This window comes from Myripristis murdjan, chromosome 17 (assembly GCF_902150065.1).
Source record: "Myripristis murdjan chromosome 17, fMyrMur1.1, whole genome shotgun sequence".
NCBI lineage: Eukaryota > Metazoa > Chordata > Actinopteri > Holocentriformes > Holocentridae > Myripristis > Myripristis murdjan.
The window spans coordinates 2,969,344-2,982,616 of NC_043996.1; the positions used below are offsets into that span (position 1 = coordinate 2,969,344).

Here is a 13,273-nt window from a genome sequence, read left to right on the forward strand (position 1 = left end):
TGGAGAAGCTGCACCCAGTCACCCAAAAGAATGTCAGAAGAGCTTTGTTGTCTAAATACACCTTCATTTGTAGAAATTTCATAGAAGATTCTCTGGGAATTTTCTTATTTTTTTCAATGACATAAAAAGCTTCTGAAACAAAAAAAACTATTGAATGTTAAAATTGTTAAAATGTTAGAAACATGGTAAAGCCCCTTATTATGTGCCACATTCATTTTTCCCAGCTAAAATTATGTTGCAACTCCTTTTCCAATGAATGACAGTTGTTGTTATCAGAGTCTGCCACTAGATGGCGCCAGACGCTCAAAAAGGCTTTATATAGTCTCTCCTGCTGTGCACGTTTCCTGATCTCTTCTCTAGAAATTGGCAGATACGCTTTTCCAATTTTTTTCATTTTCTTTTCTTTTCTTTTCTTTTTTTTTGGGGAATAATCTTGACATTTCAACATGATCCTCATATTTGCAAAAGCTATATATTTTTTTTTTCAATTCCAATGCATCATTGTGACAGGGTTAGACACAATACATTGTCGCTCCAGCTATTAAGGAGAGTTGGGAGATTTGTGACTCGCCACCCTTTGCCTCCACAAGAAGCTTAGAGGAGCAAATCATATGGTGCAGAGACAGTCTGGATGAGTTAAGCTGCTTGCTCAAATTTACTAAATTTAGTTTCCACCACAGTAACTACAGCTGCAGTCCAACAAAACATGCAGCACAGTGGGGGAGACAGTGGCACATAGCAGTTGGAGAAGTGTTACAGCTCTTTTCTAAGCTTTCTATGAGATGGACGGCCAGAACACAGTCAGCGTTTAACAAGGAACAGTTTCATTCTCTGACACTGCTTGCTTTTTTATGCACAGGGCACTCTAATAGGACATTAAAAGAGAGCTTATGCTTTGATACTGCCTAAGTATTATTGTATATAAGTATTATTGGGCAACTTCTGGGAAATGCTGCCCATCCGATTTGGCCAGAGGCTACCCTCTGTATTACTGCTTTTATCACCATGAAGGTGCCTCATATTCTTACTGACTTTGGCCACCACCACCGATTACACACTGTAATCTGATTAAATATTAGATATGGTGATTACCCAAGCATTACAACTAGAATTACTACTAACAACAACTACTAAGTTTTATAGTGCAGAGGTTTTCAAAGTGAGGTCCGCAGACCCCCAGGGGTCCTTTAGGGTCCGGCAGGGGGTCTTCAGCAAAATGAGGAATAGTTTAATTTCACTGTCATTTTATTCACTATGAATTTTTACGATGCAGAAAACGCATGAGGGATCTTGTAAACATTTTCTTCTTTCAGGTTTAATCGCATCACGATTTGTCAGAGTTCAAGCAGACATCTAGACAGTTTAACCCTTTGTAACTTGTATAAACTGACTTATTTACATTCAAAAACATGGGGAAAAAAGGGAGGGAAGAGGAGAAAAAATTACAAAAAAAAAAAAAACATACAGAAAAAAAAAAAAAAAAAACGGAAAATTACCCAAAGCACAACAAAACAAAATAGAAAATTAGCCAAAAAAAAAAAATGAAACAAAAGACACAAAACAATTATATACTAATCATTAAAATGATATATTTCAACTTCAGATCACTGATGCTTTGACAGCAATTGATGGCAGATCATTTGTTTTTATGCTTGTGAAACCATGTAATAACTCTTGATATAAAGCCAAATATCTCTTGCTATAAAGTCCCATAGGGCAAAATCCCTTCAGATGGGGGTCCACGGCTTACTGAAAGTCAAACTGGGAGTCCAGAACATTAAAAAAAAAGTTTGAAAAGCCCTGCTATAGCGCATTAATTGTTGTAGTAAAGCTGTGCATTTTCTTCAGACCCTGACAAACTGGTGTGAAATTGAGGACATTGTTGAGTGAGATGATATTTGTGGCCGCGAGTTAAAAAGCCATTTTAATTCACCAAGGAGGGCCAGCTCTTTGGGTTCTCTTATGAAGCAGAGGGAGAGGAGAACATGAAAGCCCTTCTCCCTAATTTACTGTTGACCTTATGGGCAGACAGCAACAACAAATCCTAAGGTTGTGTGTCAGTAGTATCCCCAAATTTGGTGGATTAAAAGTAATTTAAGTGCACAAATAAGACGATAAGACGATATAAATGAAAATGTATGAATGACTAACTGTGACTTGAGAGAGCGAGCCAACAAATCCAAGCATTCAAGACACAACAGAGAGAGTGCAAGCCTTTAACTGACATTAATGAAACTGCATTCAAACAGCTAATATCTCTTGGAGGTGATATTGCACTGGGTTGCATAAATAAGGCATGTGCTCTGGTACCCAGCAGTGACTGGAATTATTTTAGTCCCCTTTTTTGCGCACAGTTTGTGTTAATACTTTCACATACTGTTACATATATTGTTACAATTGAGCATATTTCAATTTGACCCCTGTCTGCAGAAAAGCATGTTCCCATGCAGCTAAACTGCATTCTTAATTACATTAAGGGGTAAACCTATTTTGTCACAGATTATGTTTGTTTCTGACACATCACAAATCCGTTTCTAATCAATATATCTTTTATATTATGTCGGGCAGCATTTTAGCTGATTTTCATACCTTTAACCCCCAGAAGTTCTTTGTTAAGGTTAGGGAAAGGTTAGATTTAGACATAAAAACCATGTGGTTAAGTTGAATAGGAACAAGATATGCTGTTAGAAACATTTTTATACATGTTTGTATTTGTGATAAGAATGCAGCTTAGTTGTATGAGATCATAAAGCTAACAGGGTCAGTTATTACATACTCATTTCATCAAATAGGTGACCATGAAATTTTATTGATGTAAGCTATATTTAGTTCTCTATAGTCCTCTATAGTTAGTTTTATGTATTCATTCATCTTTTTTTTTTTTTTTTCAAGGCAATGTTCAGTTCCCCTCACTGACTGAAATGGACTGAAATGGAAGATACAAACTGACATGAGGACAGTATGAAGGGGGGTGAGGACAGCATATTGCTGACTGAGCCTCCCTTATGAAAAACTCACATGTGAAATAAACCCCATGTGGCTTTGGAACACATGTGATCTACCACCACATGTGATTGAATTATTTCACATGTGATTTCCATGTTGGTTGTGTTGTCATCTGCAACCACATGTTATTATTTCACATGTGAAAAGGCATATTTCACATGTGACATTTTCAAAAGGGCCCTCATATGAGAGGCAAATATTTGGAATATGAAGCATTTCACACTCATTTCATTTTTATAAAGGGAATGGGTTGTTGTCACCAAAGCCAACCATGAATTGTGTTTTGATAAAGCTGAACTGTGCCTCTAAAAGCACAGTGACTAAAAACACGCCATATACATTTGAGGCAGGAATTAGATTGTGATTGGGACATTTCAGGTTCTTGTGTCCACCTCTCAAAAACATCAGAAGTGTCTATTTGAAAAACAGGAAACCGATGATACAGTTGCATTTGTCCCATAGATTTTTGTTTTTATCCGGGACAAATTTCCTACGACAAAAATGTTCCATGTTTGGAACTGCCTTTTCAGAATGATACCGCATAAATCCCAAACTTTAGTAAACTCCCACAAAGAGCAGTTCAGAGAGCTGTATGTAGCGTAATTTCACCAAACTAGCACCCGAATGGTGCAGGCAATGTAGGCAATGAAGACAACGTATTATTGCAAAAACTGTTAGAAAGCACAGTTTGCAACTTTTTTCATTTCATGACACATTTGACTTTGCAAGTTTCCTGTTTTCAAAAAAAGGACATTCATAATGTTTGTGAGACCAAAAACCAGTGCACATTTAACTGTTTGGAAGCAAAGCAACACATTTCTCATCTCTAAAGCTGGCAGTGAAGTTGTGCTATGAACAATTAGAAATAATCCACATTGTAATGCGAGTTGGTTTGAGGATACCAAATCTAGCCATTTAACATTTTGTCCAAGTCCAACATGGTTCATGTTGGTGTGTAGAAAATGTTGCTGCTAAATACTTACTGACTTTGGTTGCCACCACAGTGATATTGTGCTGAGTAGCTGCCTCTCTGTCCAGGTATTCATTAGTTGACAGGGTTCCTTCAACTGTGTCAATGTCAAAGCAGCTATCAGCTTCTCTCTGCCACTCCAGTGAATACCTGCCAAGAAAAATCCTGTTATGTCACAGAAACACAACTTGCTAAAATCAAACTATAAGACTGAATACTTATAAATTATTCAAGTAGGAGCCATACTACGCAAAAAATAGTATTACTTGAAAACCTGCTCCAGCTCAGTCCCAGAGTTCTTATAATTAGATCATTTCCACCTCTCTCCAAACGAACAATGACAAACATATTCCTATATTATACATACAGGGCAGGCGAACTGAAAGGTCTTTTAAAGCTAGGGAATAAAATATTAAAGATACAGAAATGTTCAACTGCAACACGTTGTCATACAATTTTGTAGTCTGCCTCTACAGTTTTCTACTATATCAGCTGATGTTTGGTAAGAAAAAGAAAGAACACCGACTCTCATAAAAGACAGGAAGAATAATGGAAATTAGTTGATTGTTAGGAATCTTACATCAGCCCTACTGTATTAATGTTTGCGTTGTATTTTTAAAGCATAGTATGCAGGACTGGCATATATTTAAGTTGTTTTTGGAGCCCATTATTCCTTTATTTTGGCAACTTTGCATCACTTCAGTTGCTGTCTTTGATAATTACATGAACTATATTTGGAATGTAATATTGAAGTGTTAATACCAGTATAACACATTTATTTTACAACTGATGTTTGGCAAGTTTCACATGTTTAGTTTCAACAATTGTTAACCTGTGTTTAATGTAATGTAGGTACAAAGGTTGCAATTTACGCCATGCAATTTATTACATGTAGAGATGTTCCCATAGTCATTGGATTTATTGTTTACAAAACATTTGTATCGTATCTTTTTTCAGTTCCACGCTGTAGCTCAGTAAATCGATCCAATGGATTTCACTCCAATGGATTTCACATCAGCGTATAATTATGTTTTTGTTCTAAATTAAAAAAAAAAAAATAGTGTAATTAATGGTAAATATTTGAAATCATATATAGTGATTACTCAATATCATTAGCCCAAGTGTCTGGTATATATCCTCCTTGTTTAGCAAGTGCTCAGCACTGCCCCCAGTGGTCAAGACTGTACTACACTGTTTTTTGTGTTTTGTTTTTGCCTTCTAACAGTGGCCAGTGGCCATGGTTCCCCTTTCTCTTTTGATAGGTTTTGGCTGCATAATGTTCTCCTAACTTAACTGTAACTTAGTGGCTCATCCCTGTAATGTGTGTAACTGTGTGAGTGAGGAGGATCCCAGAGTGGAAAAGGCATTGCTGGAGTTCAGCATGGTCATACTGTTGGTCATGCTGGTCATTTTGAAGACTCAGTTGACAGCTGTACCAGATGAATGCTGCAGCACAGAACGGCTGCATCAGGGGACATCACCAGGAGGGAAACTGATCAAAAATGTACTCAATACTTCTCAACCTTTCTTACAAGAAGGTTGATATATCTGTATGAAACTGACATGCTGGAGTGCTATTAAGAATTGCAGGTAATGGTGAAATGTTTAAACAGAATTTGACAAAGATTATCACTTCGGGGTGAAGGTTGCTAAGCAACACTCTGTCCCAGAGAGAGTAAGCAAGAGTCCCACAAGCACAAACTGTGTGGTCTACAGCATTATCTTGTTATTAGCCAAATTATTGTTTTAACTAAAAAAAAAGCCACACAGTTCATTAGACCCAGTGCCATTAAAAAGATAAATGTACATAGATAAAAACATTAAAATGCAAGAAGACAGAATTGAGGACACTCACAGAAACGGATAATTATGTGAACATTCTGTTTATTTTCCCCATAGAGAGACTTGAGATCCAGAAGTCTATATTTGGGCAAGGCTGAACTCTTCAATACTGGTTCTCAGACTAGCTGCTGAACTTGTACATCAAATGATTCTAGTGAGCAAATAGTAAAGATAATAGGTTTTGTTTAAAGAAGCTAGGGTCTACCAAAAGCCCCGCAAAGCACTCTCCGAAAAGCATCTATACTTAAGTGTAAAATGTAATGTATAAACATAAACACATTAACAGACATCAGTTAAGCACAGGTCATTACAAAGCAGTGGCTAAGAAAGCTGGGACCTTTTAGTTTACCAGCCTTTACAACAGAACTCCTAACATTTTCAGTGAGTTTATTCTCCTCTGTGCTTTGAGGATGCTAATCAGTGATATTATCTGGTTTTAAACGTGATGGATGACATCACTATTAGTGCATTAATTCTCCATAGTAACATGGCAACACTGTAAATTTAAGTTGTGGGTTGGACTGAAAACATCTGATTGACAAAAGCAGTATACGTATTATGAAACTGCAATATTGCAATAGTATCCTGGTTTATCTGGTAGCAGTTCTCACAGAGTTATGTAATGCTACACTGCCTTAATATACTGTGTTTGCCTTGCAAAGCTGTGCTGCTGTTGAGTAAATCTCTCTGTGTGTGTTTCTCTCACTATATGCATCTGGCCTTGACTTTCAGCATTTACAACTGTGTCACAACTGTGATGATGCCACAAGTCAGTGTGATGGGACAGCCCAGGATTACCAGTCTGGACATGCAAGGTCCCAGTATGGTATTATATCCAGCTTTGCTAACACAGAACCTAAAAGTTCATTCCCATTCAAACGTGCAATTTATATTTATACTGTAAATTTGCACATTGCCCACATCTATGCACATTGTATACATCGATGCACACTGGTTTTTTTTTGTTTGTTTTTTATCATCTATTTATCAGCTATTTATCATCTGTTTATACTGTAAATTTGCACATTGCCCATATCTATGCACATTGTATACATTGATGCACACTGTTTTTTTTTTGGTTTTTTATCATCTATTTATCAGCTATTTATCATCTGTTTATACTGTAAATTTGCACATTGCCCACATCTATGCACATTGTATACATCGATGCACACTGGTTTTTTGGTTTTTTGCACATTGTTTTTTGCACATTGGGTACTTAGATCGTTAGAGCTCAAGTGTCATCTTTTATTCTTTATTTTTTATCTTTTATTCTTTATTTTTTATTTACTTAATCTTGTACTCTGTGGATACTGCTGAAAACTGTGAATTTCCTTCGGGATGAATAAAGTATCTATCTATCTATCTAATAACTCAATTGTAATTTGTGTGGTACATTAAAGGAGCTACTTTGCTTCTGTATAGGGTTATACAGTATATTATATTATATAGTATCACTGTGCGGCGGCTTCATGTCAGCGCTGAATGTTTGTTTACATATCTGGTATGTGGTCTATAATAGTATCCTAGTAGTATAATTATTTTAAGGATAAGCAATTCTTTGTTTTATTGTCCTATAGTAATCAATACATTATCAGACAAAATACATGGTTACAAGGTTAAAATGTACATGCGTGTTTGGTGTGCTACTCCCTGTGCAGGCGACATTATAGGTAAAATGTGAGGGTGTGTGTTGTTTTTATTATATATTTTGAACTGCTTGTGCTTTGTGTTGGCATTTGCTTTTGGGTCCTGGAATTTTCATTTATAGTGACAAACAACCCTAAACCAAAGAGCATCCCTTTAATTTAACTCGGCACGAGAAGTGAATTCAGATCTTTCAGAGACTCAAATTTGGTGCTACAATATGATTAGTCAGTGCTGCTTTATATAGTTTAAGCAAAAACATACTCATATAACACTTACAGCTCTCACATAGAAGGCAGGTGCATGATGAGGGGCAGTTATCATGACTGCTGCTGTAACATATGCAGCACTCAGTAACAATGAGAGGAAGATAGCACCGCTACTGTGCTACATAACAGCTGGGGGGGAAGTGAAATAATATCAAAGTTTTCAGAATGGGTGAGCTTTCTCTAGGCAAGACATATGCAGGTTGGGGGTCTGTTACTATGGCTACCATTGTAGTACTAATGGGAACTTCATTTTGTGGGGTACCTGACAGCGCTGCTGCTGGCGTCGAGGTCGTGAGCCGTTACTGAGCCAATGATGGTTCCTGGAGGAGTGTCCTCATATACATCCACAGAGTAGAAGGGCTTGGTGAAAACAGGGGGCTCATCTACGTCCAGGACGTTCACTTTGATGGTGGCTGAGTCCTTGAAGGGCCCCAGGTGGAGGAAGCGGGGATCCAGCTGAGCATTGGATGCCTCCACTTTGAACGTGTACGACTTCTTGGTCTCATAGTCCAGAGTCTGGATGTGTGGACATGCGAAACAGGAATCATGTGAGAGGACATATAAAAAAGTTTTGAATGTATGAAACACTGAAGAAGGGTTGGTCATGAGCTCAGGAAGAACTCCACCACTTCATACAAATTGGCCAAAGAGGGGGCATGAAGTTTGTGAGGCGTCTCATTAAAAGACATATAACTTTCTTGATACCACAATACTTGTGGAATGGTTGGTCATGCGGTAAGGAAGAACTCATTAACTTTCCACACTAATTGGCCAAAGCTGGGCATGGCAGTGGGTGTTCTCACAAAAAGGAATATAAGTGTTGAATGGAATCACAGAACACCATCAAATTGTGTGCGCCTGTTTATATCGGTTTGGACATAAGAATCCTTCCAGTTTTTCAAAAAGTCACCACAGTGGTAGAGGGGCACTTTTAAAGGCCACTGAACAAGCAACGGTACAGATTGGCTATGTGGTGGTGTGATAATCAGCATAAAATCCTGGTGACAAGAATTTCAACAATCATATCTAATTTCTGAACATTTCAGCTTCTATCATACTAGCTATTGTAATGAGTATGTGTGCATGCACTGACGTGAAAGACTTTGATAATGGTGCACAGAAGGAATTATTCAGTTTTAGTAAAACTCAGTATATAGAGGTGACATAACTTGGCAATCGTGTGCACTCTAACAATTGCTGTCTAAAGTGGAAATGACCAGTTGAACAATAATCATATGATATCAAAACCACATTCACCACGGTTCATTCTTATGCTCATTTTTACTTTGCACATTACCAAGATTGTATCTTCACCAGTCAGAGGTGTCCTTAATTAGCCAATCAGAAGTCAAAGAGGCAGTGTCCACCAGGCGTTAGCGAATCAGAGGTTAGACATACAGTATCTAAACCATCAGAGGCCATAGAGACACTGTTTTTGTCCTTTTCACTGAATTATTGATGATTTATTTTTACTCTTCACAACAAGAAATGTTAATAGACAGGTAATATGACGGCACCATATTGATCTACTTAATGGCAGAGTTGGCTTAGTGTCATGCTAGCAAAATAAAAAGGTGTAACTTTGTCTTCATGTATGATCTGAAACAACATTACTTTTCAGAAAAGAAGAAGAAAAGAAAAGATCTGAAAATGGGGACCAGGACTTGGTTTTTGTATTTGCATAAAGCACTTTGTTCATGTTCGCCTGTGTGCTGAAAGTGTTACTGTGGGGGCTGTTTCGCCTCACAATGGAAGTGAATGCAGAGCTAGAAATCCAGTCCTGTGGATTAGCAGCCAGGGAAGCAAAAAGCAACTAATGAAGGTATTCCACCACCATGGGGACTCGTATCACGTCTAAGTTACTATACAATCCAACACTCTATCAAACTTCAATTGCTTTAATATGAAATTATTATGCACACGGGTACCGGTCAGGAGATGGTCATTACTTTAGCAACAGCTTTAGCAAAACCAGGAATACAATTATATTAGCTTTATTAACTTTCCTCATCATCTAATCAGCTCAACTCGTCTAAGGCTTCCTCCTACCTCCACCTGGCAGTACAGGCATTCAGAGGCATCGATGGCTTTTAAATGATTATATTCAGATTAAATCATAGACAACATGTGATGTACGAATGCAGCACACTGTATTTAACTCACATCTCATATCTCTTTTCCTTAGGTTAGCCCTTATTGTACATTTTAGTTTTTAGTCTTTATAGTCTTTACTGTATATATTTAGCCTTTATTCTTTTTTATTTAACTTTATTGTATGTTCTACTGTTGCAGCTGGAACACCAGAATTTCCCTGGTTGGGATCAATAAAGTATATCTATCTATCTATCTATCTATCTATCTATCTATCTATCTATCTATCTATCTATCTATCTATCTACCTATCTATCTGTCTAACTAACATTAGTCAATCACACACCAATATAGCCACATATTTCTTCATTTTCCTATTCACTTTGAACACATAGTTTTATCACTGAGATAAGGTTGAAAATAAGACAGAATCCCCAGTTTCTTTTCTCCCAACATTTCGCCACATGTTGCAGCTCCACAGATCATATTAAATTGTCTGCACATGGTATTTAATTGTGCGTTTGCTTAATGTTGCCTGACTTATCAGTTGGATGAAGTTTAATGTTTTGAAGCACTGTGTTTGGCCTGAGGCTCTAAAACACCTTCCTGCAAATCTGATGTAAATAAGTAACCAAACCAGCTGTTTGAGCGCTAAGTATGTTGTAAACCATCTGCACTGCACATGTGTTGTTCTGTGACTGATAAAACAGTCACCAACGGTTTTCTTTGACTGTATCAAAGCACCAGTCTGAAATTTGGACATAAACCTCGTCAGCTCAGTATTGAGTCTATAAGGTGTTTCAAGCTCTGCTTTTCCCTCAAAACTCCACTGGGCATCTTCAGCGTTAGCTCCTCCAAATGGAAGCAACATAGATTCCACGCTGTTGTCTTTTATTGTTTTAGGGCCCGAGCGCTGGAACAGCGCGAAGCCCTATTGTAATTGCTTCGTTTTTTATTATTATTCTTACGTGTCATTTGGCCTTAATTTGACCCCCTAAACATGCTCCAAAACTCACCAAATTCGGCACGCAGGCCAGGTCTGGCGAAAAATTTGATAAAATGGACAAACGGACCCCCTAAGTGCAAAAATGGGCTCGGTAGCGCCACCTAGGGACACAAAGGCAGCTGCTGTGGCCCACAGGAATGTGATAGAAACACCAAACCAACGCCGAAATGTAGGTCTCATGAAGGCCTACAAATCACGCGCTGACACCCCCCCTCTAAAACCAACAGGAAGTCCGCAATTTGCGTTTGAACATCACGTTCTCGCCCAAAATTCCGCTTTGAACAAAATCTATCTCCTCCCAGGGCGTAAATGCCAGCGGCTTGAAAATTTAATAGATGACAGAGGACACAGTGCTGAACAAAAGTTGCTAAAAACTCCGTCATTACTCGATTCGTTTGGATTTTATAAGCCCTCAAAGTCAGAGTGGCCAGAGCCAAAATCTCATTTTTTCCCATGGAGTTTGGTGTGCAGAGGCTGACACTTGGCACTAATTAGGCCCCTGGACTCTAAAGTAAAAGTCTGATGGCTTTGAAAACTATGCAGATGGAAAGAAGACGAAAATTCCTACAAAAATATGTAGTTTTGATGTGGATTGGACCAAGTCTGTGGGAGCTGTGAAGAGTTTTCAAACATTTTTGACTCTGGTGTGCTCTGCTCTGCACTCTGCCTGGACATGTGACTCACTCTAGCTGCCTCAGGAATGCGCAATACACACCCATTGTAAGAGCTCAGAGGGAGCAGAAAACACTCTCAAACTAAAACTGCCATAACTCAAAAACGGTAAAAGATAGCAAAATCATGTAAATGGGAGATTTATAGATCCGAGTCTCGTGACTCGTTTAAACTTTGAATCAAGTCTGTCACTTAAACGGTGACCGAGCTGTGACACCTCAAAAAGGGGTGGGTTTTCTGGATTTCTCCATTAGATTGAATGAGGATTTCTCTGTCTGCCTGCATTTTGGTGTGATCATGCCACAGCTGCCACTACTCAAGTCAGTCAGACACTAGGACATGCTAAGGGCGCCATCTGCTGGAGGGGCGCTGCTAGTGGCCAGAGGGGCACCAGCAGCGAATGTACTACCAGTGGGTTTTTTGTTGGCGTCGTGTGTGTGTGTGTGTGTGTGTGTGTGTGTGTGTGTGTGTGTGTGTGTGTGTGTGTGTGTTTGTGCACGTGCACGTGCGTATGTGTGTGTGTGTGTGTTTGTGTGAGTGAGTGAGTGAGTGAGTGAGTGTGTGTGCCTGCATTTTGGTGTGATCATGCAGCAGCTGCCAGTAGTCCTGTCGGTCACACGCTAGAACTTCCGCGACCTTTCAAAATAAAAGCCCAAAACTCTTTCACAATAAAAGCACCGAAAAATACCCTTAAAACTGGAACAAACGGACGAATTGTCTGCGCTTCGACACGCGCGCCGTCCCCGACGTGCACGGGGGGGGGGGGCGAGGGCCCGTCCAACGCTGCTTGCAGCTTTAATTAGGCCCTCGCCCTCCATCGGAGAGAGGGCCTATTGTTTTTGTATTGTTTTTTATTATTCTTATTCTTATTATTATTATCGGTACGTTTTTTTGACGCTTAATTTGACCCCCTAAACATGCTCAAAAACTCACCAAATTCGGCACGCACCTCTGGCCTGGCGAAAAATTCGATAAAATGGAAAAACGCAGCCTCTAAGTGCATAAATGGGCTCGCTAGCGCCACCTAGGCACAAAAAGGCACACGAAGGCGGCCGCTGCGGCCCACAGGAACGTGATAGAAAGACCAAACCAGCGCCGAAACGTAGGTCTCATCAAGGCCGACATTTCACGCGCTCGCCCCCCCGACCTAAAATCAACAGGAAGTCCGCAATTTGCCTTTCAAAGTAAAAGTCGGGCCCCGAAATTGCGTGTTGAACAAAATTGATCTCCTCCGAGGCCGTAAATCGCGGCGGCTCAAAAAGCTAATAGATGAAAGAGGATACAGTGCTGAACAACAGTTGCTAAAGACTTCGTCATTACTCGCTTCGTTTTTAAACTATAAGGCGTCGTTTTTCCCATAGAGTTTGGCGTGAAGAGGCGCACACTTGGCGCTAATTAGGCCCCTGGAGTCTAAAGTAAACGTCGCACGGCTTCGAAAATTATGCCACACGAAAGAGGACGAAAATTCCTACAAAAATATGAAATTAATTTTTAAATTGGAACAAGTTTGTGGCCGCTGTGAAGACTTTTCGACCATTTTGAACCCTGGTGTCCTCTCCTCTGCACTCTGCCCGGTCATGTGACTCACTCTAGGCAACGGACAGTTCCGCAATACACACCCATTATAAACCGTCAGCGGGAGCAGAGAAAACAGTCAAACTTAAACTGCCATAATTCAAAAACGGTACAAGATAGCAAAATCATGTAAATACAAGATTTATAGAGCAGAGTCTTGTGCCTCGTTTAAACTTTGAAAAAAGTCTGTAACTC

At 39.2% G+C, this 13,273-nt stretch overlaps 1 protein-coding gene across 8 annotated transcripts in view; it reads right to left on the minus strand.

Annotated features, from left to right (window-relative positions):
* The window catches only part of cdh12a (cadherin 12a), a 107,820-nt gene that overhangs the window by 29,992 nt on the left and 64,555 nt on the right, over positions 1 to 13,273 (minus strand). For all 8 annotated transcript variants that reach the window (XM_030075195.1, XM_030075192.1, XM_030075194.1 and 5 more), the window contains 2 exons: positions 7,997 to 8,250; positions 3,990 to 4,126 (listed from right to left, as the gene is read on the minus strand). In XM_030075195.1, the coding sequence (XP_029931055.1) occupies positions 3,990 to 4,126; positions 7,997 to 8,250 (391 nt within the window). The remainder of the gene's footprint in view (positions 1 to 3,989; positions 4,127 to 7,996; positions 8,251 to 13,273) is intronic.